Here is a 25093-nt window from a genome sequence, read left to right as displayed (position 1 = left end):
GAACGAACGAAACACGAAAATCTTGTCGACCACCTACCAAACAATCGGCCACAAGCGTCGAGAACAAGGCAGCCGAAGGAAATATGCCCTAGAGGCAATAATAAAGTTATTATTTATTTTCTTATTTCATGATAAATGTTTATTATTCATGCTAGAATTGTATTAACCGGAAACATGATACATGTGTGAATACATAGACAAACATAGTGTCACTAGTATGCCTCTACTTGACTAGCTTGTTAATCAAGGATGGTTAAGTTTCCTAGCCATAGACATGAGTTGTCATTTGATTAACGGGATCACATCATTAGGAGAATGATGTGATTGACTTGACCCATTCTGTTAGCTTAGCACTTGATCGTTTAGTATATTGCTATTGCTTTCTTCATGACTTATACATGTACCTGTAACTATAAGATTATGCAACTCCCGTTTATCGGAGGAACACTTTGGGTACTACCAAACGTCACAACGTAACTAGGTGATTATAAAGGAGTACTACAGGTGTCTCCGAAGGTACATGTTGGGTTGGCGTATTTCGAGATTAGGTTTTGTCACTCCGATTGTCGGAGAGGTATCTCTGGGCCCTCTCGGTAATGCACATCACTATAAGCCTTGCAAGCAATGTAGCTAATGAGTTAGTTACGGAATGATGCATTACGTAACGAGTAAAGAGACTTGCCGGTAACGAGATTGAACTAGGTATTGGATACCGACGATCGAATCTCCGGCAAGTAACATACCGATGACAAAGGGAACAACGTATGTTGTTATGCGGTTTGACCGATAAAGATCTTCATAGAATATGTAGGAGCCAATATGGGCATCCAGGTTCCGCTATTGGTTATTGACCCAGAATAGTTCTAGGTCATGTCTACATAGTTCTCGAACCCGTAGGGTCCGCACGCTTAACGTTACGATGACAGTTTTATTATGAGTTTATAAGTTTTGATGTACCGAAATTTGTTCGGAGTCCCGGATATGATCACGGACATGACGAGGAGTCTCGAAATGGTCGATACATAAAGATTGATATATTGGAAGCCTATGTTTGGACATTAGAAGTGTTCCGGGTGAAATCGGCATTTTACCGGAGTACTAGGAGGTTACCGGAACCCCCCGGTGACCTAATGGGCCTTACTGGGCCTAGTGGAGGAAGAGGAGAAGGGGCCAAGGGGCAGCCGCGCCCCCCCCAAGTCCGAATAGGATAAGGAGGGGGGCGCCCCCCCCCTTTCCTTTCCCCCCTCTCCTCCTTCCCCCCAAGTCCTAGTCCAACTAGGGAAAGGGGGGAGTCCTACTCCTCCGGCGCGCCTCCTCCTAGGGCCGGCCGCCCCCCCCCCTGCTCCTTTATATACGGGGGCAGGGGCACCCTAGAACACACAAGTTGATCTACGTGATCGTTCCTTAGCCGTGTGCGGTGCCCCCCTCCACCATATTCCACCTCGGTCATATCGTCGCGGAGTTTAGGCGAAGCCCTGCGCCGGTAGAACATCATCATCGTCACCACGCCGTAGTGCTGACGGAACTCATCCCCGACACTTTGCTGGATCGGAGTCTGGGGATCGTCATCGAGCCGAACATGTGCTGAACTCGGAGGTGCCATACGTTCGGTACTTGGATCAGTCAGATCGTGAAGACGTACGACTACATCAACCGCGTTGTCATAACGCTTCCGCTTACGGTCTACGAGGGTACGTGGACAATACTCTCCCCTCTTGTTGCTATGCATCACCATGATCTTGCATGTGCGTAGGATTTTTTTTGAAATTACTACGTTCCCCAATAATGGTATCAGAGCCTGGTTTTATGCGTAGATGTCATATGCACGAGTAGAACACAAGTGAGTTGTGGGCGATACAAGTCATACTGCTTACCAGCATGTCATACTTTGGTTCGGCGGTATTGTGAGATGAAGCAGCCCGGACCGACATTACGCGTACGCTTACGCGAGACTGGTTTCACCGTTACGAGCACTCATGCTTAAATGTGGCTGGCGGGTGTCTGTCTCTCTCACTTTAGCTGAATCGAGTATGGCTACGCCCGGTCCTTGCGAAGGTTAAAACAGCACCAACTTGACAAACTATCGTTGTGGTTTTGATGCGTAGGTAAGAACGGTTCTTGCTAAGCCCGTAGCAGCCACGTAAAAATTTGCAACAACAAAGTAAAGGACATCTAACTTGTTTTTGCAGGGCATGTTGTGATGTGATATGGTCAAGACGTGATGCTATATTTTATTGTATGAGATGATCATGTTTTGTAACCGAAGTTATCGGCAACTGGCCGGAGCCATATGGTTGTCGCTTTATTATATGAAATACAAATGCCCTATAATTGCTTTACTTTATCACTAAGCGGTAGCGATAGTCATAGAAGCAATAGATGGCGTAACGACAACGATGCTACGATGGAGATCAAGGTGTCGCGCCGGTGATGATGGTGATCACGACGGTGCTTCGAAGATGGAGATCACAAGCACAAGATGATGATGGCCATATCATATCACTTATATTGATTGCATGTGATGTTTATCCTTTATGCATCTTATCTTGCTTTGATTGACGGTAGCATTTTAAGATGATCTCTCACTAAATTATCAAGAAGTGTTCTCCCTGAGTATGCCCCGTTGCGAAAGTTCTTCGTGCTGAGACACCACGTGATGATCGGGTGTGATAGGCTCTACGTTCAAATACAACGGGTGCAAAACAGTTGCACACGCGGAATACACAGGTTAAACTTGACGAGCCTAGCATATAACAGATATGGCATCGGAACACGGAGACCGAAAGGTCGAACGTGAATCATATAGTAGATATGATCAACATAGTGATGTTCACCATTGAAAACTACTCCATCTCACGTGATGATCGGACATGGTTTAGTTGATTTGGATCACGTGATCACTTAGATGACTAGAAAGATGTCTGTCTAAGTGGGAGTTCTTAAGTAATATGATTAATTGAACTTTAAATTATCATGAACTTAGTCCTGGTAGTATTTTCCAAACTATGTTATAGATCAATAGCTCGCGTTGTTACTTTCATATATTTATTTTGATATGTTCCTAGAGAAAACTGTGTTGAAAGATGTTAGTAGCAATGATGCGGATTGGATCCGTGACCCGAGGATTATCCTCATTGTTGCACAGAAGAATTATGTCCTTGATGCACCGCTAGGTGAAAAACCTATTGCAGGAGCAGATGCAAACGTTATGAACGTTTGGCTAGCTCAATATGATGACTACTTGATAGTTTAGTGCACCATGCTTAACGGCTTAGAATCGGGACTTCAAAGATGTTTTGAACGTCATGGACCATATGAGATGTTCCAGGAATTGAAGTTAATATTTCAAGCAAATACCCGAGTTGAGAGATATGAAGTCTCCAACAAGTTCTATAGCTAAAAGATGGAGGAGAATCGCTCAACTAGTGAGCATGTGCTCAGATTGTCTGGGTACTTCAATCGCTTGAATCAAGTGGGAGTTAATCTTCCAGATAAGATAGTGATTGATAGAATTCTCTAGTCACCATCACTAAGTTGCTAGAACTTTGTGATGAACTATAGTATGCAAGGGATGACGAAAACGATTCCCGAGCTCTTCGTGATGTTGAAATCGACGAAGGTAGAAATCAAGAAAGAGCATCAAGTGTTGATGATTGACAAGACCACTAGTTTCAAGAAAAGGGCAAAGGGAAAGAAAGGGAAACTTCAAGTAGAATGGCAAACAAGTTGTCACTCCCGTGAAGAAGACCAAAGCTGGACCAAAGCCTGAAACTGAGTGCTTACACTGCAAAGGAAATGGTCACTGGAAGCGGAAATGCCCTAAATATTTGGTGGATAAGAAGGATGGCAAAGTGAACAAGGGTATATTTCATATACAGGTGTTTGATGTGTGCCTTACTAGTGTTTATAGTAGCCCCTGAGTATTTGATACTTGTTCGGTTGCTAAGATTAGTAACTCGAAACAGGAGTTACATAATAAACAGAGACTAGTTGAGGGGAAGTGACGATGAGTGTTGGAAATAGTTCCAAGATTGATATGATCATCATCACACACTCCCTATATTTTCGATATTGGTGTTAAACCTAAATAATTGTTATTTAGTGTTTGCGTTGAGCATGAATATGATTTGATCATGTTTATTGCGATACGGTTATTCATTTAAAATTAGAGAATAATTGTTATTCTGTTTACATGAATAAGACCTTCGATGGTCATACACCCAATGAACATAGTTTGTTGGATCTCGATCGTAGTGATACACATATTCATAATATTGATGCCAAAAGATGCAAAGTTAATAATGATAGTGCAACTTATTTGTGGCACTGCCGTTTGGGTCATATCGGTGTAAAGCGCATGAAGAAACTCCATAAAGATGGATTTTTGGAATCACTTGGTTATGAATCATTTGATGCTTGCGAACCGTGCCTTTTGGGCAAGATGACTAAAACTCCGTTCTCCAGAACAATGGAACAAGCTACTGACTTATTGGAAATAATACATACCGATGTATGCGATCCAATGAGTGTTGATGCTCGTGGCAAGTATCGTTATTTTCTGACCTTCACAAGATGATTTGAGCGGATATGGGTATATCTACTTGATGAAACATAAGTCTGAAATAGTTGAAAGGTTCAAAGAATTTCAGAGTGAAGTGGAAAAATCATCGTAACAAGAAAATAAAATTTCTGCGATCTGATCGCGGAGACGAATATTTGAGTTACGAGTTTGGTCTTCAATTAAAAAAATGTGGAATAGTTTCACAGCTCACGCAACCTGGAACACCACAACGTTATGGTGTGTCCGAACATCGTCACCGCACTTTATTAGATATGGTGCGATCTATGATGTATCTTACCGATTTACCACTATCGTTTTGGGGTTATGCATTAGAGACAGTTGCATTCACTTTAAATAGGGCACCATCGAAATCCGTTGAGACGACGCCTTATGAACTGTGGTTTGGCAAGAAACCATAGTTGTCGTTTCTTAAAATTTGGGGCCGCGATGCTTATGTGAAAAAGTTTCAACTTGATAAGCTCAAACCCAAATCGGAGAAGTGCGTCTTCATAGAATACCCAAAGGTAACTATTGGGTACACCTTCTATCACAGATCTGAAGGCAAGTTATTCATTGCTAGGATGGATCCTTTCTAGAGAAGGACTTTCTCTCGAAAGAAGTGAGTGGGAGGAAAGTAGAACTTGATGAGGTAACTGTACCTTATCCTGAATTGGAAAATAGTTCATCACTGAAATCAGTTCCAGTGATTCCTAACCAATTAGTGAGGAAGCAAATGATGATGATCATGAAACTTCTGATCAAGTTACTACAGAACCTCATAGGTCTTCCAGAGTACGGTCCGCACCAGAGTGGTACGGTAATCCTGTTCTGAAAGTCATGTTACTAGACCATGATAAACCTACGAACTATGAGGAAGCGATGATGAGCCCAGATTCCGCGAAATGGCTTGAGGCCATAAAATCTGAGATGGGATCCATGTATAAGAACAAAGTGTGGACTTTGGTGGAGTTGCCCGATGATCGGCAAGTCATATTGTATAAATGGATCTTCAAGAGAAAGACAGACGCTGATAGTAGTGTTACTATCTACAAAGCTCGACTTATCGCAAAAAGATTTTTGACAAGTTCAAGGTGTTGACTACAATGAGATTTTCTCAACTGTAGCGACGCTTAAGTCTGTCCGAATCATGTTAGCAATTGCCACGTTTTATGAAATCTGGCAAATGGATGTCAAAACTGCATTCCTTAATGGTTTTATTAAAGGAGAGTTGTATATGATGCAACCAGAAGGTTTTGTCAATCCTAAAGGTGCTAACAAAATATGCAAGCTCCAGCGATCCATCTATGGACTGGTGCAATCATCTCAGAGTTGAAATATACGCTTTGATAAGTTGATCAAAGCATATAGTTTTATACAGACTTACAGTGAAGCCTGTATTTACAATAAAGTGAGTGGGAGCACTACCGCCTTTCTGATAAATATATGTGAGTAACATACTGTTGATCAGAAATGATGTAGAATTTTTCTGGAAAGCATAAAGGAGTATTTAAAAGGAGTTCTTTAAAAGAAAGACCTCAGTAAAGCTACTTACATATTGAGCATCAAAATCTATTGAGATAGATCAAGACGCTTGATTAGTTTTTCAATAAGTACATACCTTGTCAAGATTTTGAAATAGTTTAAAATTGAATAGTCAAAGAAAGAGTTCTTGCATGTGTTGCAAAGGTGTGAAATTGAGTAAGACTCAAATCCCGACCACGGCAAAAAATAAAAAGAGAATGGAAGTCATTCCCTACGCCTCGGTCATAGGTTCTATAAAGTATGCTATGCTATGTACCAGACCTATTGTATACCTTGCTCTGAATTTGGCAAGGGAGTACAATAGTGATCTAGGAGTAGATCACTGGACATTGGTCAAAATTATCCTTAGTGGAATAAGGATATGTTTCTCGATTATGGAGGTGAAAAAAGGTTCGTCGTAAAAGGTTATGTCGATACAAGTTTTGGCACTGATCCAGATGACTCTAAGTCTCAATCTGGATACATATTGAAAGTGGGAGCAATCAACTAGAGTAGCTCTGTGCAGAGCATTGTAGACATAGAATATTTGCAAAATACATACGGCTCTGAATGTGACAGACCCGTTGACTAAGCTTCTCTCACGAGCAAAACATGATCACACCTTAGTACTCTTTGGGTGTTAATCACATAGCGATGTGAACTAGATTATTGACTCTAAACCCTTTGGGTGTTGGTCACATGACAATGTGAACTATGGATGTTAATCATATACATATATGAATATTGGTGTTAAATCACATGGCGATGTGAACTAGATTATTGACTCTAGTGCAAGTGGGAGACTAAAGGAATATGCCCTAGAGGCAATAATAAAGTTATTATTTATTTCCTTATTTCATGATAAATGTTTATTATTCATGCTAGAATTGTATTAACCGGAAACATGATACATGTGTGAATACATAGACAAACATAGTATCACTAGTATGCCTCTACTTGACTAGCTCGTTAATCAAAGATGGTTAAGTTTCCTAGCCATAGACATGAGTTGTCATTTGATTAACGGGATCACATCATTAGGAGAATGATGTGATTGACTTGACCCATTCCGTTAGCTTAGCACTTGATCGTTTAGTATATTGCTATTGCTTTCTTCATGACTTATACATGTTCCTGTAACTATGAGATTATGCAACTCCCGTTTACCGGAGGAACACTTTGGGTACTACCAAACATCACAACGTTACTGGTTGATTATAAAGCAGTACTACAGGTGTCTCCGAAGGTACATGTTGGGTTGGCGTATTTCGAGATTAGGTTTTGTCACTCCGATTGTCGGAGAGGTATCTCTGGGCCCTCTCGGTAATGCACATCACTATAAGCCTTGCAAGCAATGTAGCTAATGAGTTAGTTACGGAATGATGCATTACATAACGAGTAAAGAGACTTGCCGGTAACGAGATTGAACTAGGTATTGGATACCGACGATCGAATCTCGGGCAAGTAACATACCGATGACAAAGGGAACAACGTATGTTGTTATGCGGTTTGACCGATAAAGATCTTCGTAGAATATGTAGGAGCCAATATGGGCATCCAGGTTCCGCTATTGGTTATTGACCGAGAATAGTTCTAGGTCATGTCTACATAGTTCTCGAACCCGTAGGGTCCGCACGCTTAACGTTACGATGACAGTTTTATTATGAGTTTATAAGTTTTGATGTACCGAAGTTTGTTCGGAGTCCCGGATGTGATCACGGACATGACGAGGAGTCTCGAAATGGTCGAGACATAAAGATTGATATATTGGAAGCCTATGTTTGGATATCGGAAGTGTTCCGGGTGAAATCGGCATTTTACCGGAGTACCGGGAGGTTACCGGACCCCCCCGGTGACCTAATGGGCCTTATTGGGCCTAGTGGAGGAAGAGGAGAAGGGGCCAAGGGGCAGCCGTGCGCCCCTCCCCCGAAGTCCGAATAGGACAAGGAGGGGGGGGCGGCGCCCCCCCCCCCCTTTCCTTTCCCCCATCTCCTCCTTCCCCCCAAGTCCTAGTCCAACTAGGGAAAGGGGGAGAGTCCTACTCCTGGTGGGAGTAGGACTCCTCCGGCGCGCCTCCTCCTAGGGCCGGCCGCACCCCCCCTTGCTCCTTTATATACGGGGGCAGGGGGGCACCCTAGAACACAGAAGTTGATCTACGTGATTGTTCCTTAGCCGTGTGCGGTGCCCCCTCCACCATATTCCACCTCAGTCATATCGTCGCGGAGTTTAGACGAAGCCCTGCGCCGGTAGAACATCATCATCGTCACCACGCCGTCGTGCTGACGGAACTCATCCCCGACACTTTGCTGGATCGGAGTCCGGGGATCGTCATCGAGCTGAACGTGTGCTGAACTAGGAGGTGCCGTACGTTCGGTACTTGGATCGGTCGGATCGTGAAGACGTACGACTACATCAACCGCGTTGTCATAACGCCTCCGCTTACGGTCTACGAGGGTACGTGGACAATACTCTCCCCTCTCGTTGCTATGCATCACCATGATCTTGCATGTGCGTAGGAATTTTTTTGAAATTACTACGTTCCCCAACAGCAGCTTCAATTTTGCTGATGAGCTTCACAGAAGAAAGTTGCAAGCCTCGCACCGGCCTAGTCCAACACAACCTCCGAAGTGCACCGACCATTGAAAATCTGAAACCATCCTCATGGAGTCATCATTGTCGTAGGGCCCCGGCGCACGCAGCTTCGACTTCTCTGTCATAGTTTGAAACATGATGTCGATGGTCTGATGCGTCAACGGGAACGTCGCCCAGTTTCAGCACTACTGAAAGTTGGAACCCAATGGAAGGCCTCGTGCTAGCCTAACAGCATCTCCAGCCGCGCCCCCAACAAGGCCCCCAGGCGATTTTTCGGGCGCCGACGCCAAAAAATCGGCCCAGTCGCGCCCCCAAGGGCCCAGTTTTCGCCGGCTCGGGCCAAAAATTGGCGCCGGCGGACCCAAACCGAACCCGACGCGCTGGGCGGCGCTTGGGGGCGCCGGGTGAATCGTTTTTGGCGCGAAAGAGCCGCGGGCCCTCCTTGCCAGCGACTCGCCTCTCTTCTCGCCGCTTCGTCTTCCTCATCGCCTCGTTTCCCGCGGCGAATCAATGCCAAAGCTGCGCGCGCTGCCGCGCCGGTCAGCCTCCATTGATGCCTCACGGGCGGCACAGTGAAGGCCGGGCGACGCGCGTCCCCTCGCCCGCCACGCGTAACGCGGCGGCCACGCGTACTACGCGGCGCCTCCGCCTATATAAGCCGACCCCAGCGGGCCGGAGACACGCACAGAGCCTCCACTGCCGATGCGCCATTTCTCCCCCTTCCTCCTTCCCCTCCTCTCGCCGTCTCCAGTTCAAAAGAATGGCCGAGCGCTTCCCAGGTGACGGCGCGGCGGCGAACGGCTTCGGCCGCCACCATCTTCACGAGGACGAGGCTCACCTCCTTTTCGAGGTCGAGTACCCGGTCCCGCCGGACATGCGGGTGCCCGGGGCGTGGAGGATCAGCGCCGGCGGCGTGCCGGTGCCACCACCACCCACCGGGGCGGCGCGGCGTGCGGAGATCGCACGTATCCGCGCGTCCCTGCCGCGGGCGGCGAGGGAAGGCCCGCGGTACACCCTAGACAGCCCGCTCTAGGAGCCATACTTCCGCCGCCGCCACGCCGAACAGCTCGAGGCGACGAACGGAGTCGTGCCCTCCGGCAGGCTCAACTCCAAGGGGCGGCGCCGGTGGTGGGGCGTGCCCGGCCGCACGCTGGAGGCCGTCCTCGAGTACATCGAGGGCGGCAACATGCCGCGCCTCGAGTACCCCGCTCCCCCGTCCTTCTCTCGCCGACGTGGGAGCTCGTGGACGCCGAGGCGCATGGAGCGGCCCGGGGCGTCCTCCTCCTCGTCCGGCCGCTCGTCCGGCTCTCCCTGCCTCCGCCCCGTCAAGTCGGAACCCCAGGACACGCCTGTCAGCGGGCGCACCCGCAACTTCGGTGTCCGCATCGGCGACTCCACCCCCTGGCCGCTTCGTCCTCGTCGAGCCCAAGCCGGAGCCCGGCCTTCCCGCGGAGTACGAGGAGATAGCCCGGCGCGGCTTCTCCGACAAGGACGCCCTACAGTGGGCGCGGGACGACTACCTCCGCGACGAGATGGTCCGGCAGCGCCGGGCCCTGGAGGAGATAGAAGCCCGCAAACATGGGCGCGAGGACGAGCGCGGCGTCGTGATCCTCGACAGGGACGACGACGAGGACGCCCCCGGACCGTCCAACCCGCCGCGCCAACCGGGGGAGGGATGCAGCAGGGACGGCGGCGGCGGAGGCGGCGGCGACGACGACGGCGGCGGCGGCGACTACACGCGGTTCTATAACCTCCTCGGCATGTAGAACTGCAAGGGTGGGCGGCGGGCGGCGACGAGCGGCGAGGGAGACGGCGAGGAGCAGCCTAGTAGTTTTTTTTCTTTTTTGTAAAATACGTTTAAATTTGAACGAAGTTTGCGCTGAATTTGCGCCGTGTTTGTGTCGTGTTTAAATTTTTCAAAAATACATGGGCGCTGCGCTGGGGGCATCACGCCCCAGCACGCGGTTTAGCGCCGGTGTGCCCCCATGGAGTGATTTTTAGCGCCTCCTGGTGGGCCAAACGGCTGGAGATGGTCTAATTATGCACACCACACGCAGACGCAGTGCACGCGCGCCCCGCGCCCCGCGCCCTTGTCGCGCGGCACGTATTCCCCGTGCGCTGCCAATGCGCGCGATCTCGCCCGAGGCAGGGCGCGTGCATCACTCAGCCTCGACGCCGCTCTGCGCCGACTCCCAGCGTGGATCGGCCTGTGGCAGCGGCACCACAGTCCACTCCACAGACCACACGCGCGGGCTTCACTGCCCCGCAGCCGTAGTCAGCAGCCAGCCGCGCCAAAAAGTTTCACGACGTCACACCAGCCGCGCCCACCTCTCCAGACTCCAGCTGCTACAATCCGTCACGCACGGTGACGGTTCGTGAATGCCGCAACCACAAAAGAGACGACGCACAGTCCGCACGGATCGCGTCGGTTCTGCCGTACAAGCAAAAGGAAAGCGGTCACAGCCCACGGGCAGGCCGGCATTCAAGACGGCCGAAGCACTCCGCGGATCAAATCATGCTTTTTTGCCACACCGGACGGGACGGGACGGGGTTGGGCTGGGGCACATGGTGGCTCCCCCCAAACGTAACGTCGCCCGCGCTCTTTGCCTCCGCCGCATATAAAGGCATAGATTCGAAAGCGATGGAACATGGGGGGACGCATGGCACTGGCAGCAGAAGGTGCACTAGCTCCCATATGGTGATATGAACATCACTTATCAGCATTTGCTGCCCGTGTCCTCCCGTATCAGGACGTGAAATGCAGCAGCATCCATCCCAAACTTCACATCCCTGTACGTCGGCCCAGAAACAATGCAAGGCAAATAATCTTACCAAAAGAAAAAGCAATGCAAGGTAAATTTGCTTCACTGGACTAGATTCCTGTACGTAGGAGGCGCGGAAGCAATTGGTTCGCGCCAGAGAGAGCCGTGCAAGTCAAAGTTCCCGCGGAGGCCCGCATTCCGGTCCACCCGCTTCACGTCCCGCTGCCGGCCCGGGCCCGCGGGCCACCCAGCGCGCGCGCCCCACGTGTCAGAGATCCCCGCCGTCCACCCTCTCCCTCCGTTGCCCCGCCTCGGGCCGAATCCGGGCCGTCCAGAAGGCAACTAACGGCGTGGATGCTTCCTTCCCCACCGCCGGGCGGATCCACCAGCCTCGCAGCGGAAAAAAAATCTCCTCCCCCCCTCCTCGGCTGCCGTGCCGTGCGCTCTCGGGGACGGGGACGGGGACCGGATCCGACTGGCAGAGCCCACCACCGATTCCGGCACCGGCGGCCATGGCCTCCGCGCTCATCGCCGGCCGGCGCGCGCAGAGCCACCACTGGGGGGACAATCGCGGCCATCTCGCGCCCGCCCCGAGCCCTAACCCCGGCCACCGCGCCCTCCCGCCCGCCGACGGCTCGAGGACGCACCACCCGCTGGCCTCGCCGGGGGTCGGCTACGTCACGTTCCGGCCGTCGGGGCTGACGCACCGCGAGGCCGGCGCGCTCCGGGAGCGCCTCGCCGGCGAGCTCGGCCAGGTCCGCGCCCTCCTCTCCCGCATCGACGCGTGGCAGCTGGAGCTCGAGCAGCAGCAGCAGCAGCCGCGGCGGGGCCAGCCGAGGGATGACGGCCTCCCCGCGCCCCCGCCGAAGCTGCGGGCGGCGATGCGGAAGCGGTGCGCGCAGATCCTGTCCAAGCTGCGCAAGGACAAGCGGAGCATCTGGTTCAACGCGCCCGTCGAGGTCGAGACCCTGGGCCTCCACGACTACCACGCCGTCATCAAGAGCCCCATGGACCTCGGCACCGTCAAGGCCAACCTCGCCGCCAGGAACTACCCCTCGCACGACGCCTTCGCCGCCGACGTCCGCCTCACCTTCTCCAACGCGCTGCGCTACAACCCGGCGGGGCACACCGTCCACACCTTCGCCGGCGACCTCCTCGCCTTGTTCGAGAAGATGTACGCAGCGGCCGTCTCTTGGTTCGAGGAGGAATGCAGGCGCCTTCCACCACCGGTGCCGGTGCCAGTGCCAGTGTCAGCGGAACTGCCACCTCCGGTGGTCCCACTCCCAGCACAGGTCAAGCCGAGGGCGGTGAGGATGCCCAAACCCAAGGCGAGGGAGCTGAACAAGAGGCAGATGAGCTTGGAGGAGAAGAACATGCTTAGGGCGGGGCTAGAGAGCCTGCCTGAAGAGAAGATGCATAGTGTGCTGCAGATTGTGCGCAAGAGGAATGTCAATAACCCGGAGCTGCTTGGGGATGAGATTGAGCTGGATATCGATGAAATGGACATCGAGACGCAGTGGGAGCTTGATCGATTTGTCAATAACTTCAACAAGGCTCTCAAAAAGAGCCGACGAGCTGCAATGATAAATGGGGATATTGCTGATGTCAACAATGCTGATGGAGCTGGAGTTGTGAATGGCGCTGTGCCTATTTTGGTTGATCATGCTGATGTGGTAATGTCCGTAGAGGAAACAGCATGTGTTGTTTTTGTTTTTTTGCAGTTAGTGGATATGCAAATTGGACTCTCACGGGTGTTGTTTGTTTTGTTATTTACAGGAGAGCGAGAATCCTGAGAACACTGTAGTGCCTGAGCAGGTGGATGAGTATGTAGATATTGATGATGAGATGCCAACCGCAACTTACCAATCAGTGGAAATCGAGAAGGGCGCTGAGGCCACGAGTGTCTCTGGTGGTTCGGGAAGTGGTTCTTCATCATCCAGTGGTACTGTCGAACCTACTGTTTATTATTTTCCTTTTTGAGAAGCATTGTTTATTCTCATGAATTAAACTTCCTACAATGTTTCCCATTCAATTTTCTTTACAGGTACAGGATCAGGGAGCTCAGGGGACAGCGCCTCAGAAGCTGGCGATGCTCGTTCTCTTGTTTAGAGGAGATTGTTCTGACAGTAGGATTTGAGTAGGTGGAGGATGTGAGTACTTATTTCTGGGATGTCCATGTCTGCTTGCATTTAGTTAACTTAGTTCCTAGTGGATGGCTGGCTTTGTGGGTAATCTGATAGCTCAGCTCGACTATGTCTATAGAAGTGAAAAGTGGAGGGTACCGAGTCATGTTGTAGTTCATCTGGCCTTCTATCTGAAGGTGGCTTTTGTATTGATGTGTTTTCTCTAGCACATCTGTTGTGTACTTAATGCTTATGGGCGACATAACTATCACATCAGAGTAAGAAAATGTTGAAATCATGGTTTTCATCTTTGTCTGGTGACTTATATTGATATGAGAATGGTTTAATCTTTCTCAAAGGTATATGAACGATAAAATTTCAGTACCAGCAAACCTGAGTTGATTGGGACTCTTTTGTCCTGGTGACGCTTCTCGCCTTTTCTGAAATTATACCCTTGATTTCAGTTAGAGTATTATTTTTAACTGGCTTGTTATTACTGGGTAAAAGAACTTCCTGTTGCTGTAAGCTTTTCCCAACATTTAATTGAAGTGCCAGTAAAATGTGTTTGGTGTGCTGGTGCAAATTTCTGAGTTAATTTTACATTCAAATATTTCTGAGTTACAGCGTGTGTTTGCCAGTGCGGCAAATTTGCCCATTGCGAATGTTCTTCTTTTCCTTGCAGGGATTGCTACTTACATGGTCGAAATGTTCAACAAGGCGCTCAAAAGGAGCTGACGAGCCGTGGTGATGAATGGGGACATTGCTGAGGTCAACGATGCTGTTGGAGCTGAAGCTGTGAGTGGTGCTGTGCCTACATTGGTTGACAATGCTGATTTGGTAATGGCCGTAGAGGAAACAACATGTGCTGTTCTTGTTTGCAGTTAGTGGGTATGCAAATTGGACTCTCACGGGTGTTGTTTGTTTTGTTATTTACAGGAGAGCGAGAATCCTGAGAACACTGTAGTGTCTGAGCAGGTGGATGAGTATGTAAATATTGATGATGAGATGCCGACCGCAACTTACTAATCAGTGGAGATCGAGAAGGGTGCTGAGGTCATGAGTGTCTCTGGTGGATGGCTGGCTTTGTGGGTAATCTGATAGCTCAGCTCGACTATGTCTATATAAGTGAAAAGTGGTGGTAGTTCATCTGGCCTTCTGATCTGAAGGTGGCTTTTGTATCGATGTGTTTTCTCTAGCACATCTATTGTGTACTAGTTTTATATATGCTTATGGGCGACGTAACTATGGCATCGGAGTAAGAAAATATTGAAATCATGGCTATCCTCTTTGTCTTGTGATGTATATGGACATGAGAATGGCATGTGTATGATATAAATTTCAGTAGCCATGCAAACATGAGTTGAATGCGAATTTCCATCCCTGTAGTGTTGCTTGACTTTCTAAGATTATACCCACCTTTGATTTCAACAAATGTTTAACTATATTATTATCAGATACGTCAAGCTTAAACTGGCATATTTATTATCCTGTAACTTTATAATTTCCTGTTGCTATAGGCATATTTATTATCCTGTAACTTTACAATTTCCTGTTGCTATAGGCATTTCTTGATAATAACTGTGGGAATGTCTACCTGGTGCAGGTGAGCTTCTTTTGGAAAAAAAGGTGCAGGCTAGCTGTTGCAATTTCTGGGAAATTAGATTGTTTATGTTTGTCACTGTTAACACATTTTGTGTCCTTGCTAATGTTGAGCAATTGCTTAATAGTCGAAATGATTGATGCAGTTTCAATGCTGGTGTGAGATGAGGTGATAAGTTTCTTCTCCACAAATTGAAACAATGAGTTGATGCTTGTTCTTCTCTGATCTAATCGTGCACTCGGGTAACTAATCCTTGCCTTTACTTCTTTTTCATGAAATTTTATTTGTGTCGCACATTCCCAACCATGGCTCCAGCAAAATATCGGGTAAGCTTAAAGAAAATGACAACCGCAAGTCTGCAAAACAAACAACCACCGATAGAACGACTAAAGACCTGGAGCAAATTGTGTGACGATACAAGAACAGTTTGATAGTTGAAGCATCACAAAGGCAAAAATATGTGAAGAAATGAGCTTGTTAGGATGCACCAAGATAGCATAGCACATACGCATGCCGTCATGTCTGCATCACTCATTATCACCACAAAGGAAGCTAGTAATTGAAGACGACACACCAGGTTGCAGGCTTACGTATTCAAATTAAATAATATTTTATTTTTATTTTTTTGGAACGTCACCGCGGGGGGAGGGGGGGGGGGTGCTTCCCCACCTGAAATAATATGAACATAATAGTTATCTGCTGAGCCATTTGACTTCTGAATGATCATTAGAACAAGACATGAATTTAATCAAACCCAGCATATCCGTCTCATCTTGTTGCCAGTATTCCGATCTCTGATATGCATTATTCTAGCTGCAGAGCATATGTGCATGGTGTAGCAAGGAATGCCTGCGTTAAACCAAGTAACCAACTTGTGTAATAAACAACATAAGACCAAGTAACCAACTTGTTTAATAAACAACATAAGACACCTTCGGATTTATCTCCAGTAGTTATCTCTGCACCCTGCAGTCGAGGAAATGAAAATTAATCACACCTCAAAAAAGGAAGAACATTAACTATCTTTAGTTGACATGATCAGATGAATAACGAACAACAAAACATGCCGGTTTACCTGTCACTAGATGTATTCATTCCGGAATGATCACACTTCACATTTATGAGGGTATATGGCGGGATATTTCCTCAAAAGCAATCTAGCAATAATTATTGTTGTATGTGTAGAAACATGTGCTTAACATGGCGTCCAGTAACCAATTCAAGAGCATAGACTAATTTTGACTTTTAGCTTGCTTGTTTCTAGCAGCCTGCATTGATCAGCCAGCTTCTTGCTGCAAAACTCGATTTCCAGTTCTTCCAGCGGAAGTGGGAGACCTGTTTTCGGCAGCCTTGAGACGCGCGGACAAGTGTCTATTTTCAACTTCTTGAGGGAAGGAAGGTTGTGCAGCCCCGCAGGAAGATCTACTAGATCATAACAGCACAAAAAGTGGAGCTCTTGCAGGGACTTGAGGAACACAAGGGCTATCTCTTGGTTATCGGTTAGCCTCGTTACTTCCCACCCAAAATGATATAATTTTAGGCATTGCAGCGATGTGAGGAGCTTGCAGAATGATGTGGTAAGGACTGATGGATCACCAATTCCGAGCGTTTCCAGCCGAGAGCATAGCCCGTAGCGCCATGAAAGGCTCTTCAAACAGGTAGACATGCCAGGGCAGTCGTATACTGTCAAATGCCTGAGGGTGCCAAGGAATTGCAAGCCCTCTAGTGTCGTGAGCGATTCACACTGAATGACTTTCAACTCTTCTAGTGCTGTGCATGAGTGCAGCTGTAGAGATTTCAACCATGGCCTGGACGAGACGGATAACCTTTTAAGGCTGGTGAGATCATTCAGAAAGCAGGGTTGAAGCTTTTCTTGGAAATAGTTGTCGATGCCCAGTACCTCAAGTGATGATGGGAGGAACCATCTTCCGTTCGTGCAGTAATAAGTTCCATCTTTATCCACCAAATGCAAGACTAGCTCGGGGCATCCCCTAATTTGTAGCTCCTTAAGGGAGGTAAATCTGGAGAAACCTTTCTCACTCCCATTAAATGTTACACCACGGCACTTCCAAATGGTTAACCACTTGAGAGAGGAGGTGATATTTGATGGAATGTGCAAGAGTCTATCTCGAGCTAACCAGGTCAATGTGTCTTGATCTCCTGATGATGAGTCCTCCCTGGCTGAGATAAGATCTGATAGACTGTTTTCTTCCTCTTCCGTCGGCAATTGTATTATTGTTGTGTGTAGGCAATCTTCCAAACTCAATTCCTCAAGGATCCACGCATGTTGGAGCATCAAAGATACCCACTTCCCTGTTATTCCACATGACCTAATACTGAGACTTTCAAGAGATGGGAAGGCCCTGCATTTCGTGGTTGCCACATTTTGAAGGGTATGCTCTGGCATCACATCTGAAGAGAAAAGTTCCTTGCACATTGATATTTCCAAATTCTTTAAAGAGCTGAGATGACTAAAATCTTCAAATGAAAATGACCTTAAATTTTGGCAACCAAATATCACCATCGATTTGAGGTTTCTAAGATTATGGAACGCAAAAATTTTGTCATCCATTATCCTCGACTCATCAGCGTATCCATCAATACTGCCATAGATTATAGACTCATTAATGAGCCCAATACGTAAATTATCACTTGATGATCCCTTCATACTCGGAAGTATTGAAACTCCACTGATGAGTAACTCGGAACATGTTGTTGAAGGTGGAAGAGGGTTCAACACTTTCAAACGAGGGCAATCATACAAAATTAATTTCCTAAGACCAGCCAACCACGAGCTCTGCTCGATTTTGAATTTATCATTATTCTCAAGCAGATCAAATGACGTTAGTGCTTTGCAATGCTCGATCTGCAGCACCCTCAAGTTAGAGCTCAAACCCTCCACAGAAGTGCTTGAGCATCTCTCTAACTTTGGCATGTTAATTAGTACCAAGTCCTCTAGTGAAGGAAGTAATACTTCTATTACTTCACACATGGTGCTCAACTTCAGCTTTGTAAGAAATGGAAGACTTCCCAGAGATGGAAGTATTCTCCATCCACGACAATCATCAAGATGAAGTGTCTGCAAGGAGGTAACCGAGATTTTGTTGGCAAGCCAAGTTGGTGAAGTAGTACCATTATACTTAGATATTTGTAGATGCTTTAAACCCATATGTGGTTCAAGACCCTCAAGAACTTCTCTTGCCTTTTCACTGCTATATTCATTTTCTAACAGTGCATACTTCCAGGACAAATGAAGCTCTTCTAAGTGTTCTTTGTTTCTTAGTCCTGCCCTATAAGCGTCATCCCGAGTTTTAACATTATCAAGTTGAGACACCCCAAGTTGTACAAGCTCGTTCATGGATTGGAGTTGTGTTATCTCAAAGCCGCTAGCATTTCGAACCTCAAAATCATGTAGCTCCTGAAGAGATGCCATGATGCCAATGCTAGCAATTGAAGAGGGCACTCTGTTGCGTGCAATAAGATGGCGCAGGCTGACAAGATTATGCATGCCATTGGGTACAGAAGTATTCATGTCTGAGCCAACATCTAATACTTGAAGATGAAAGGACTTACTCAAAACTTGTGGCACAACCCCGTGCAACTCAAGTTTTAGATAACGTAGATGCAAAGGATTTGCCAAAACACAACAAAAGGAGTTAAAACCAGTGGATGTTGCATACACTTGCAGCAGGCGTAAATTATGTGCCTTTCGGAATATAGTTTGGAACAATTCTATGAAGAAAGAGTCATAGTGCCCAACTAAAACCAGCGTCCTCAATTTGCTGACCGATGTAACCGTGTTTCTCAGATTTTCTTCAAAATTCTCATTACGAGGAATGTTCCCATACCAATCTTTGTTGTATGCAGAATCAGTTACTATCGCCAAATGACGTATATTTGGCAGCATTTTGCAGTGTAGACCATCTATAGTTGCACATTCAGTCCTTGAAACCATCTTGGCAAAATCATGCATGAGACCACACATAGAGTACCGAATTTGACTGCCTAGAGAGGATTCTTCTTCCTCATCCTCATCCCCATCTTCATCCTGCTGGTCTTCAACTTGCTGAAAGAATCCCAGGCTCATCAAATCATTCAAATATTCCAATCCTGCCTCCTCCAATCTCTCACTTAAATGGGTGCGATCCACGAATCCCTGAGAAATCCAAATATAGACTAAATCCTTACCAAGAAACCTATATTTTTTGGGAAATATAGAACAATGTGAGAGACATTGTTGTAAATGGTGTGGCAACTCATCATAACTAAGCTTCAAAGCAGGCATGATGCCTCCATTGAGTCCCAGTGATTTCCAACTTTCTTTCTTGAGAATGTTACTCCAATGATCAACGGTAAGATGACCTCTTAATAGTGCCCCTGTAGTTACTGCTACCAACGGGTTGCCTTCTAACTTCTCTGCTATTTGTCGTCCAATTGTGCTAATATTTCCAAGACAGTCATAGTTTTCATCACCAAATGCACATGATTTGAACAATAACCAGAGGTCATCCTTTTCTAAAGCACCTAACTTAATTGGCTCCGTTGTTCCAATCATTTTTGCAGCAGAAAGTTTTCTAGTTGTCACAAGAATCACATTGCCATTATCACTATCATTCTTAAAAGGAGCCATTAGTTGGTTCAAGCGGCAATCATCCTTGTCATCCCAGACGTCATCTAAAATTAGTAAAACCCTCTTTGATTTGATATGACTTTTTAAGATCTCCTGAAGCTTCACAAAGCAGTCTATTCCTTCATGCCTTTGTTGAGAAACAGAGGTCAACATTTCTCTTGTGAGCCTCATGCCATCAAAGTTGTGAGACACCCAAACCCATATCTTGTGATCAAATTGACTTTCACTATATGGATCATTGTATACAAGTTGAGCGAGAGTTGTCTTTCCAACGCCCGCAATCCCTACAATAGGCAAAATAGTTACACCGTGAGATTTGTTTTTTGCCCTCACCAACTTCACGATGGAGTTCTTTTCTACATCTCTCCCATACACTTTCTTTTGAACAAGACTTGATGTCTTTAGGCGCTGATCTGAGATTGTACTCTGGTGGTGATCTGAATTTGAAGATAAGCTTGATCCACATGGATAGAAAGCCTTAGGCACTTCCAGTTGGATGCCTTGTAGCTCACTAGTTATGTTTTGTATCCTATTGGATATCTCGACCTTGTCCCAACCAGTCGCGGTGTTAGGCGCGGTCATTTGTGTTGATTCGGGTCTCCTCCTTTTTCTGCTAGATGAAGGCTTCACATGTGCAGTAGCATCACCCGTGCTGCAGCAATTAATGTAAGAAACCGTGAATTGGCTACTAGAACCACGGTGAGACCTCTTAATTAAATGACTTGTAAAAATGTGTCGATGCAAGGTATAGATTCATTAGCTACCTTGATGGGTTTGGTGACTGGTCATATGGTCCAGGTTTGTTCTTACAAATCTTGTTATGGTTGAGCATACCAGCTGTCCCACACATTGGTCCACACTTGATCTTTGTTGGACAATATTTACATATTGCTTTGATAGGCTCTCCGTTTTCTTCTTCTATGATATCAAAAAGTTGCCATGCCTTGGACCATCGTCTCTTTCCTTTTGTCCTGGACGAGTTGCCGATTAAGATAGGCTCACTAGTGCTGCAGTAAGAAAATGAGACATTAGGTTGGCTATTAGGACCACAATTATCGGGCTCCCGAAGCAGATGTGTATTAACGAGTTTCTAAAAATATGCTCATGCAAGGTATATGCCCAATTCTCTTTTGGGAGGGTACCTTGAAGGGTTTGGTGGACGCCCTCTAGGAGGTTTCTTGGTAAAGGTCACGGCATGCTCGTTCTCCAAATGTTTTTTCATAGACGATGTACCGTTGGTCTTTGTATCACACTTAAACTCATTGCCACAGTGTCTACATACTGCTTTGAGCGGTTTTCCATTATCTTTTTCTGTGATCGTAAAGTGTTCCCATACGACGGACCGCAATTTGCCAACAATGTTACTCGGTGTGTCAGCATCGCCCCTTGATATCTCATCGACCCTGTCTGCACCGTGCATACATTCGGCGTTGTTCCTTGCAACTGCCAAAAGAAAAAGAAAAAGGGTCGTCCTTTGACCAGATTCAGATAAAGTAAAGAATGCACACGCACTTGCAAAACCGTAAAAACTGTTCACAAACTTGCCAGATTGTGCGCGCGCCGTCACTCCGTCATGTGTGTCGTTAGCTTCCTCTTCTACACTTACAGTTCTTCTCATTGTATGGTCCTCGGACGCAAGCGGAGGGACGAGCATGTGCGGCGATGACGAGGACGACGTGGACGGGGCCGACATGGCGCCGAAGGGCAGGTTGACAGCGCCCCTGGAGCTGCCGGCGCCCTGAGGCGGCAGTTCGTGCCGCATGAGGTCAGGATGCAGCAGGACTGGGACGGCCTGCTGCTGTTGCGGCGACGGCTGCGTTGCTGGCGCCTCCATGGTGGCGGGGTAGTGGCGATGTTGTTGTAATCCGTCCGGTATGCTGCGGGTGACTTTGAAGCCGAGGTCGGTGCGTCCCTGGAAACCCTCGGGGTAGTTGAGCTTGGCCTTGGTGCCCTTGAAGCGGAGCGCCGCCGCATCGTAGGTTCTCGCGGCCTGCTCAGCTGTTTCGAAGATTCCGAGCAACATCCGGTCCGCTTTCTTGGGGTACCGGATCTCCGCTGCCCACTCCCCCCACGGCCGCTGCCTCACCCCTATTAGGCGTCCATTCCTCCCTGCACCCACATGCCCACACATCCCCCAGATGAACACAACTGATAATTAATTTCGTTTTTTATAAGGAAGATAGGATCAAACTACTAACACGTTAGCAGTTTAGCGCACTTGGATCTACGTACAGGAAGTAGTGACGTACCTCGTTGGACAGCAAAGTTGGAAGGAACTAGCAGCCTTGGATCTGCAGGCAGCCCGGCAGTAGGTGTATCTTCTTCTCCTTGCACCTGCTGTTGGAGCCTGTAGTAGTCGAGCTCGTCGACCACCTCGTCGGCGTCGTAGAGCAGTTCCTTGACACGAGTGAGAGCCCGGTAGAGCGGCCTGTTTCCGGCCGCCCTCCCCTTCACAGCAGCTACCGCCATGTCAACTCTCTCGACCTCAGACTGGAGCCTCTCGACGTCGTCGCCAAACCCGACTTGGTGAATCCACTCCTCCATCTTGTCCATCAGGAGGGTTGCAAGGATGGTCTGCACCAGCCATGCAATCGCGGCCTCCATCAGATCCAGAAGAAGCAGTCCCAGCGATGGTCAACGGAGGAAAATGCAAGGAGTCAGGGATGTTTGAGAAAGGAGAGCTGCCCAGCAGAGAAGAAACAAATATACAATGCGGTAGGAAGGGGGAAGCTCCGCGGACGCGCACAAGAAAACACACACGCTTTCAGTCGATGATCATTTTTTTTTGAGTAACTTTTTTTTGAGACAATTTTTTTGAGTAACTTCAGTCGATGATCATGGAGCACACAAAACTTTATGGGCTGCCTGAGTTCGGCCTGTAGCGATATTCAAAAGTTTGGGCCAGGCTAGTCCCGTTGAATTAGTAGGTTGCTACAAGTTCGGCCCATTTTTTAGTGAAATTGAATAGGCCGAACGGACGAGTTTTTGTTCCCCTCTGCTTCCTCTACAACTGGTGTGTGTTTTTTCCGTATAGATAGATTGGAAAATCAGAGAAGACCGAATTACTAACAATTCCATATGCATCCCTTCAAAAAACAACAACTCCATATGCAGCTCAATAAGATAAGATCCATATTATGGATCGAAGGCACAACAGCACACAAATCCTCCGCTATTCATCAACAATTACAGTTCAATAACCCAAATCTCATCTTCACCAACATACTCTACAGGAGGTGGAAGGAAATGAAACCTCGAAGCTCACACGCGCGTGCGCGCGCACGTATACACACACAAAGGCACTTGGTTCCTTTCCCTCTTTTTTTTTTGGAGAATTTTCCTTTCCCTCTTCTAACATGAAAAGGCAGAACTACCGCCATGTTCCTTAAAAAAAAGGACGAACAGATTACAACAGCGTCGGTACTACTGTACATGATAGCAAACGTGGAAAGGCGGGATCAACTACTTCTTGTTGAGAATGACAGAGCCTCCAAGCGCAGCCACGAAGACAATGGGCAGGAGGCCCAGCCACAGCATCGTCTTCCCGGCGGCGCGTCGTCCGACCACGTCGGCTGACACCCAGAAGCCGGCCGACGCCTCGAGGAGCCCGAAGATCACCACGGCGACGAGGATGCCGTAGTACAGGAAGAAGGGTGCTCTGCCATGGTGGAGAAATATACCTCCCGGCGCTCTGGAGATGACGAGGCAGAGCGCTGCGGCTGCTTCGAGGACGCCGCAGGAGATGAGAGCACCCGGCAGCATCTCCGCGTCGCGGCAGGCGCCGGAGATCAAGGCGGCGAGGTTGATCAAGGAGGCGAGGGAATCCATCGCACGTCTCGTGTGCGTGCTGTGGAGCTATGAGCGAGCTTGGCTTGAGGTTTGGAGCTAGGAAAAGGTGGGCATTATATAAGGAGGAGGAAGACGCGCGACAAAGTGGAGAGAATTCAAACCCACTAGTATTATGTGACTTTTGCAGTCCTTGCCACAAGCCAGAACCGAAACCGAAAGAACCGAACCAAGCCATTTGGTTTCCCTTCCCAGAGTGACACAGGGTACTGGCCGGGTACTCTTCGCTGTGCTCCCCGTGTCGTGATCATCCGCGTACGTATGCAACCAAAACGACTGAGAAACTTTATGATCGCCCTGTCACATTCCTTCCTCGTTTCTTTGGCGAATTCCTTCTTAGATTCTTCTTTCGTGTGCCCTGTTTTTTCTTTGAAAAGGAGGATACACCCCGCCTCTGCATCTGGGAGATGCATGTAGCCATTTTATTAAGCTATCATCTTGGCAACACCTGTCGCTACTCCTATGCCCTTGATGTAGGGGTGCCGAATATGTGAGCCGAATATCAAACAGACATCGCACCAAAGCCTAACATCTAAAGCCGGATGCCCCAGTCCAGCCACATACCGGGACTGTGTCACACACCGGTCCGACGGACTCTCAGAAGCCGCCACCACCATGTTCCACTGGTCCATCTTCAGAGCAGTTACTGACGTACCAACCTTGTCAGGCCTGCCATCGATGCAACCACGGCGCCAGACAGGGCCACCATCCTGCACGTATCCATCCGCCCGCGCCTGTCACGGAAACTCCGCAGCGCCATGCCGCCGGGATCCGCCGCCGGCCTTGCGGTAGATGGAATACCGCTCCTCCTCTAGTCCCCTCCAGCCAACACTTGCTCCAAAACGATGCCTCCAGGAGGGGGAACGACACCAAAGGCGACGTCATCATCTGATCCGGGAGATCCAGATCTAGGGTTTCCTCCGGAGCATCCCGAGCCTGATGACGCAAACTGCAATGACGATGCCTCAACAAGGGAACGACATCGGGACGCCGTCATCGTCTGCCATGACCGACATCAACGCGATTTTCATCGGCAGTCGCGCCACCAGTCCGTACGCCGCTGGCATCGCTAGTCCCTTCCACCTGAGCAAACTCCAAAGACGATGCCCTCAAGAGGGACTACGATACAAAAGCACCGTCATCGTTCGATCCCAATGAAATCTAGGATTTCCCCCGGAGTTGCCCTCGGTGTCAAGGACCCAGGCCAGGGTTGAATCCCGGTGTGATCAGAAGAACCCGTCGAGATCCGCCTAGTAGTCCTTTGCGAGGCACTGCTCTGCATAAATAATATATATGAACTAAAATATTACACTGAAATTGCTCTTCCATTATCTAGAAAAACACTGCACCTAAATTGTAGACCTATGAGTGCAATATTAGAAACTGGCCTGACTTTATTGATTTATTAAACTAAACAAATCACATGTTGTAAGCATAAGAAAATCTTAAGCCCCATAT

The 25093-nt window shown here is 47.9% G+C and overlaps 2 protein-coding genes across 3 annotated transcripts; one reads left to right on the top strand and one right to left on the bottom strand.

Moving 5' to 3' along the window:
* The first annotated feature begins 11827 nt into the window (after positions 1-11827).
* LOC119365710 (transcription factor GTE2-like) lies at positions 11828-13917 on the top strand. 2 transcript variants are annotated; one of them, XM_037631356.1, is made up of 3 exons: positions 11828-13109; positions 13213-13375; positions 13481-13917. In XM_037631356.1, exons 1-3 carry the CDS (start codon positions 11949-11951, stop codon positions 13543-13545), a joined length of 1389 nt encoding a protein of 462 aa, XP_037487253.1. In that variant the 5' UTR covers positions 11828-11948; the 3' UTR covers positions 13546-13917. The 2 variants fall into 2 exon arrangements, with proteins under 2 accessions (XP_037487253.1, XP_037487252.1); XM_037631355.1 differs by having other exon boundaries at positions 11832-13109; positions 13213-13378.
* Positions 13918-16378: 2461 nt separating this feature from the next.
* Positions 16379-22393, bottom strand: LOC119361181. Its single transcript, XM_037626514.1, has 5 exons — positions 22018-22393; positions 20932-21232; positions 20554-20796; positions 19156-20441; positions 16379-18810 (listed from the first exon to the last, which is right to left on the bottom strand). The coding sequence occupies exons 1-5, from the start codon at positions 22391-22393 to the stop codon at positions 16379-16381; spliced, it is 4638 nt and encodes a 1545-aa protein (XP_037482411.1).
* Between the last annotated feature and the right edge of the window lie 2700 nt (positions 22394-25093).

This window comes from Triticum dicoccoides, chromosome 2B (assembly GCF_002162155.2).
Source record: "Triticum dicoccoides isolate Atlit2015 ecotype Zavitan chromosome 2B, WEW_v2.0, whole genome shotgun sequence".
Lineage (NCBI taxonomy): Eukaryota > Viridiplantae > Streptophyta > Magnoliopsida > Poales > Poaceae > Triticum > Triticum dicoccoides.
The sequence above is the reverse complement of the archived record's forward strand: the minus strand, read 5'-3'. Positions and strand labels throughout refer to the sequence as shown.

Excerpts from the sequence above, each read along its gene's own strand:
- LOC119365710 (XM_037631355.1), top strand. The coding sequence starts at position 11,949 with ATGGCCTCCGCGCTCATCGCCGGCCGGCGCGCGCAGAGCCACCACTGG. Across the intron at positions 13,110-13,212 it reads TGGTTGATCATGCTGATGTG|GAGAGCGAGAATCCTGAGAA; the intron begins GTAATGTCCGTA and ends TGTTATTTACAG. Across the intron at positions 13,379-13,480 it reads TGGTTCTTCATCATCCAGTG|GTACAGGATCAGGGAGCTCA; the intron begins GTACTGTCGAAC and ends TTTTCTTTACAG.
- LOC119361181 (XM_037626514.1), bottom strand. The coding sequence starts at position 22,393 with ATGGAGGCCGCGATTGCATGGCTGGTGCAGACCATCCTTGCAACCCTC. Across the intron at positions 20,797-20,931 it reads CGTCCACCAAACCCTTCAAG|CACTAGTGAGCCTATCTTAA; the intron begins GTACCCTCCCAA and ends TTCTTACTGCAG. Across the intron at positions 18,811-19,155 it reads ATCCTCTCTAGGCAGTCAAA|TTTGTTGTGTTTTGGCAAAT; the intron begins TTCGGTACTCTA and ends GTTTTAACTCCT.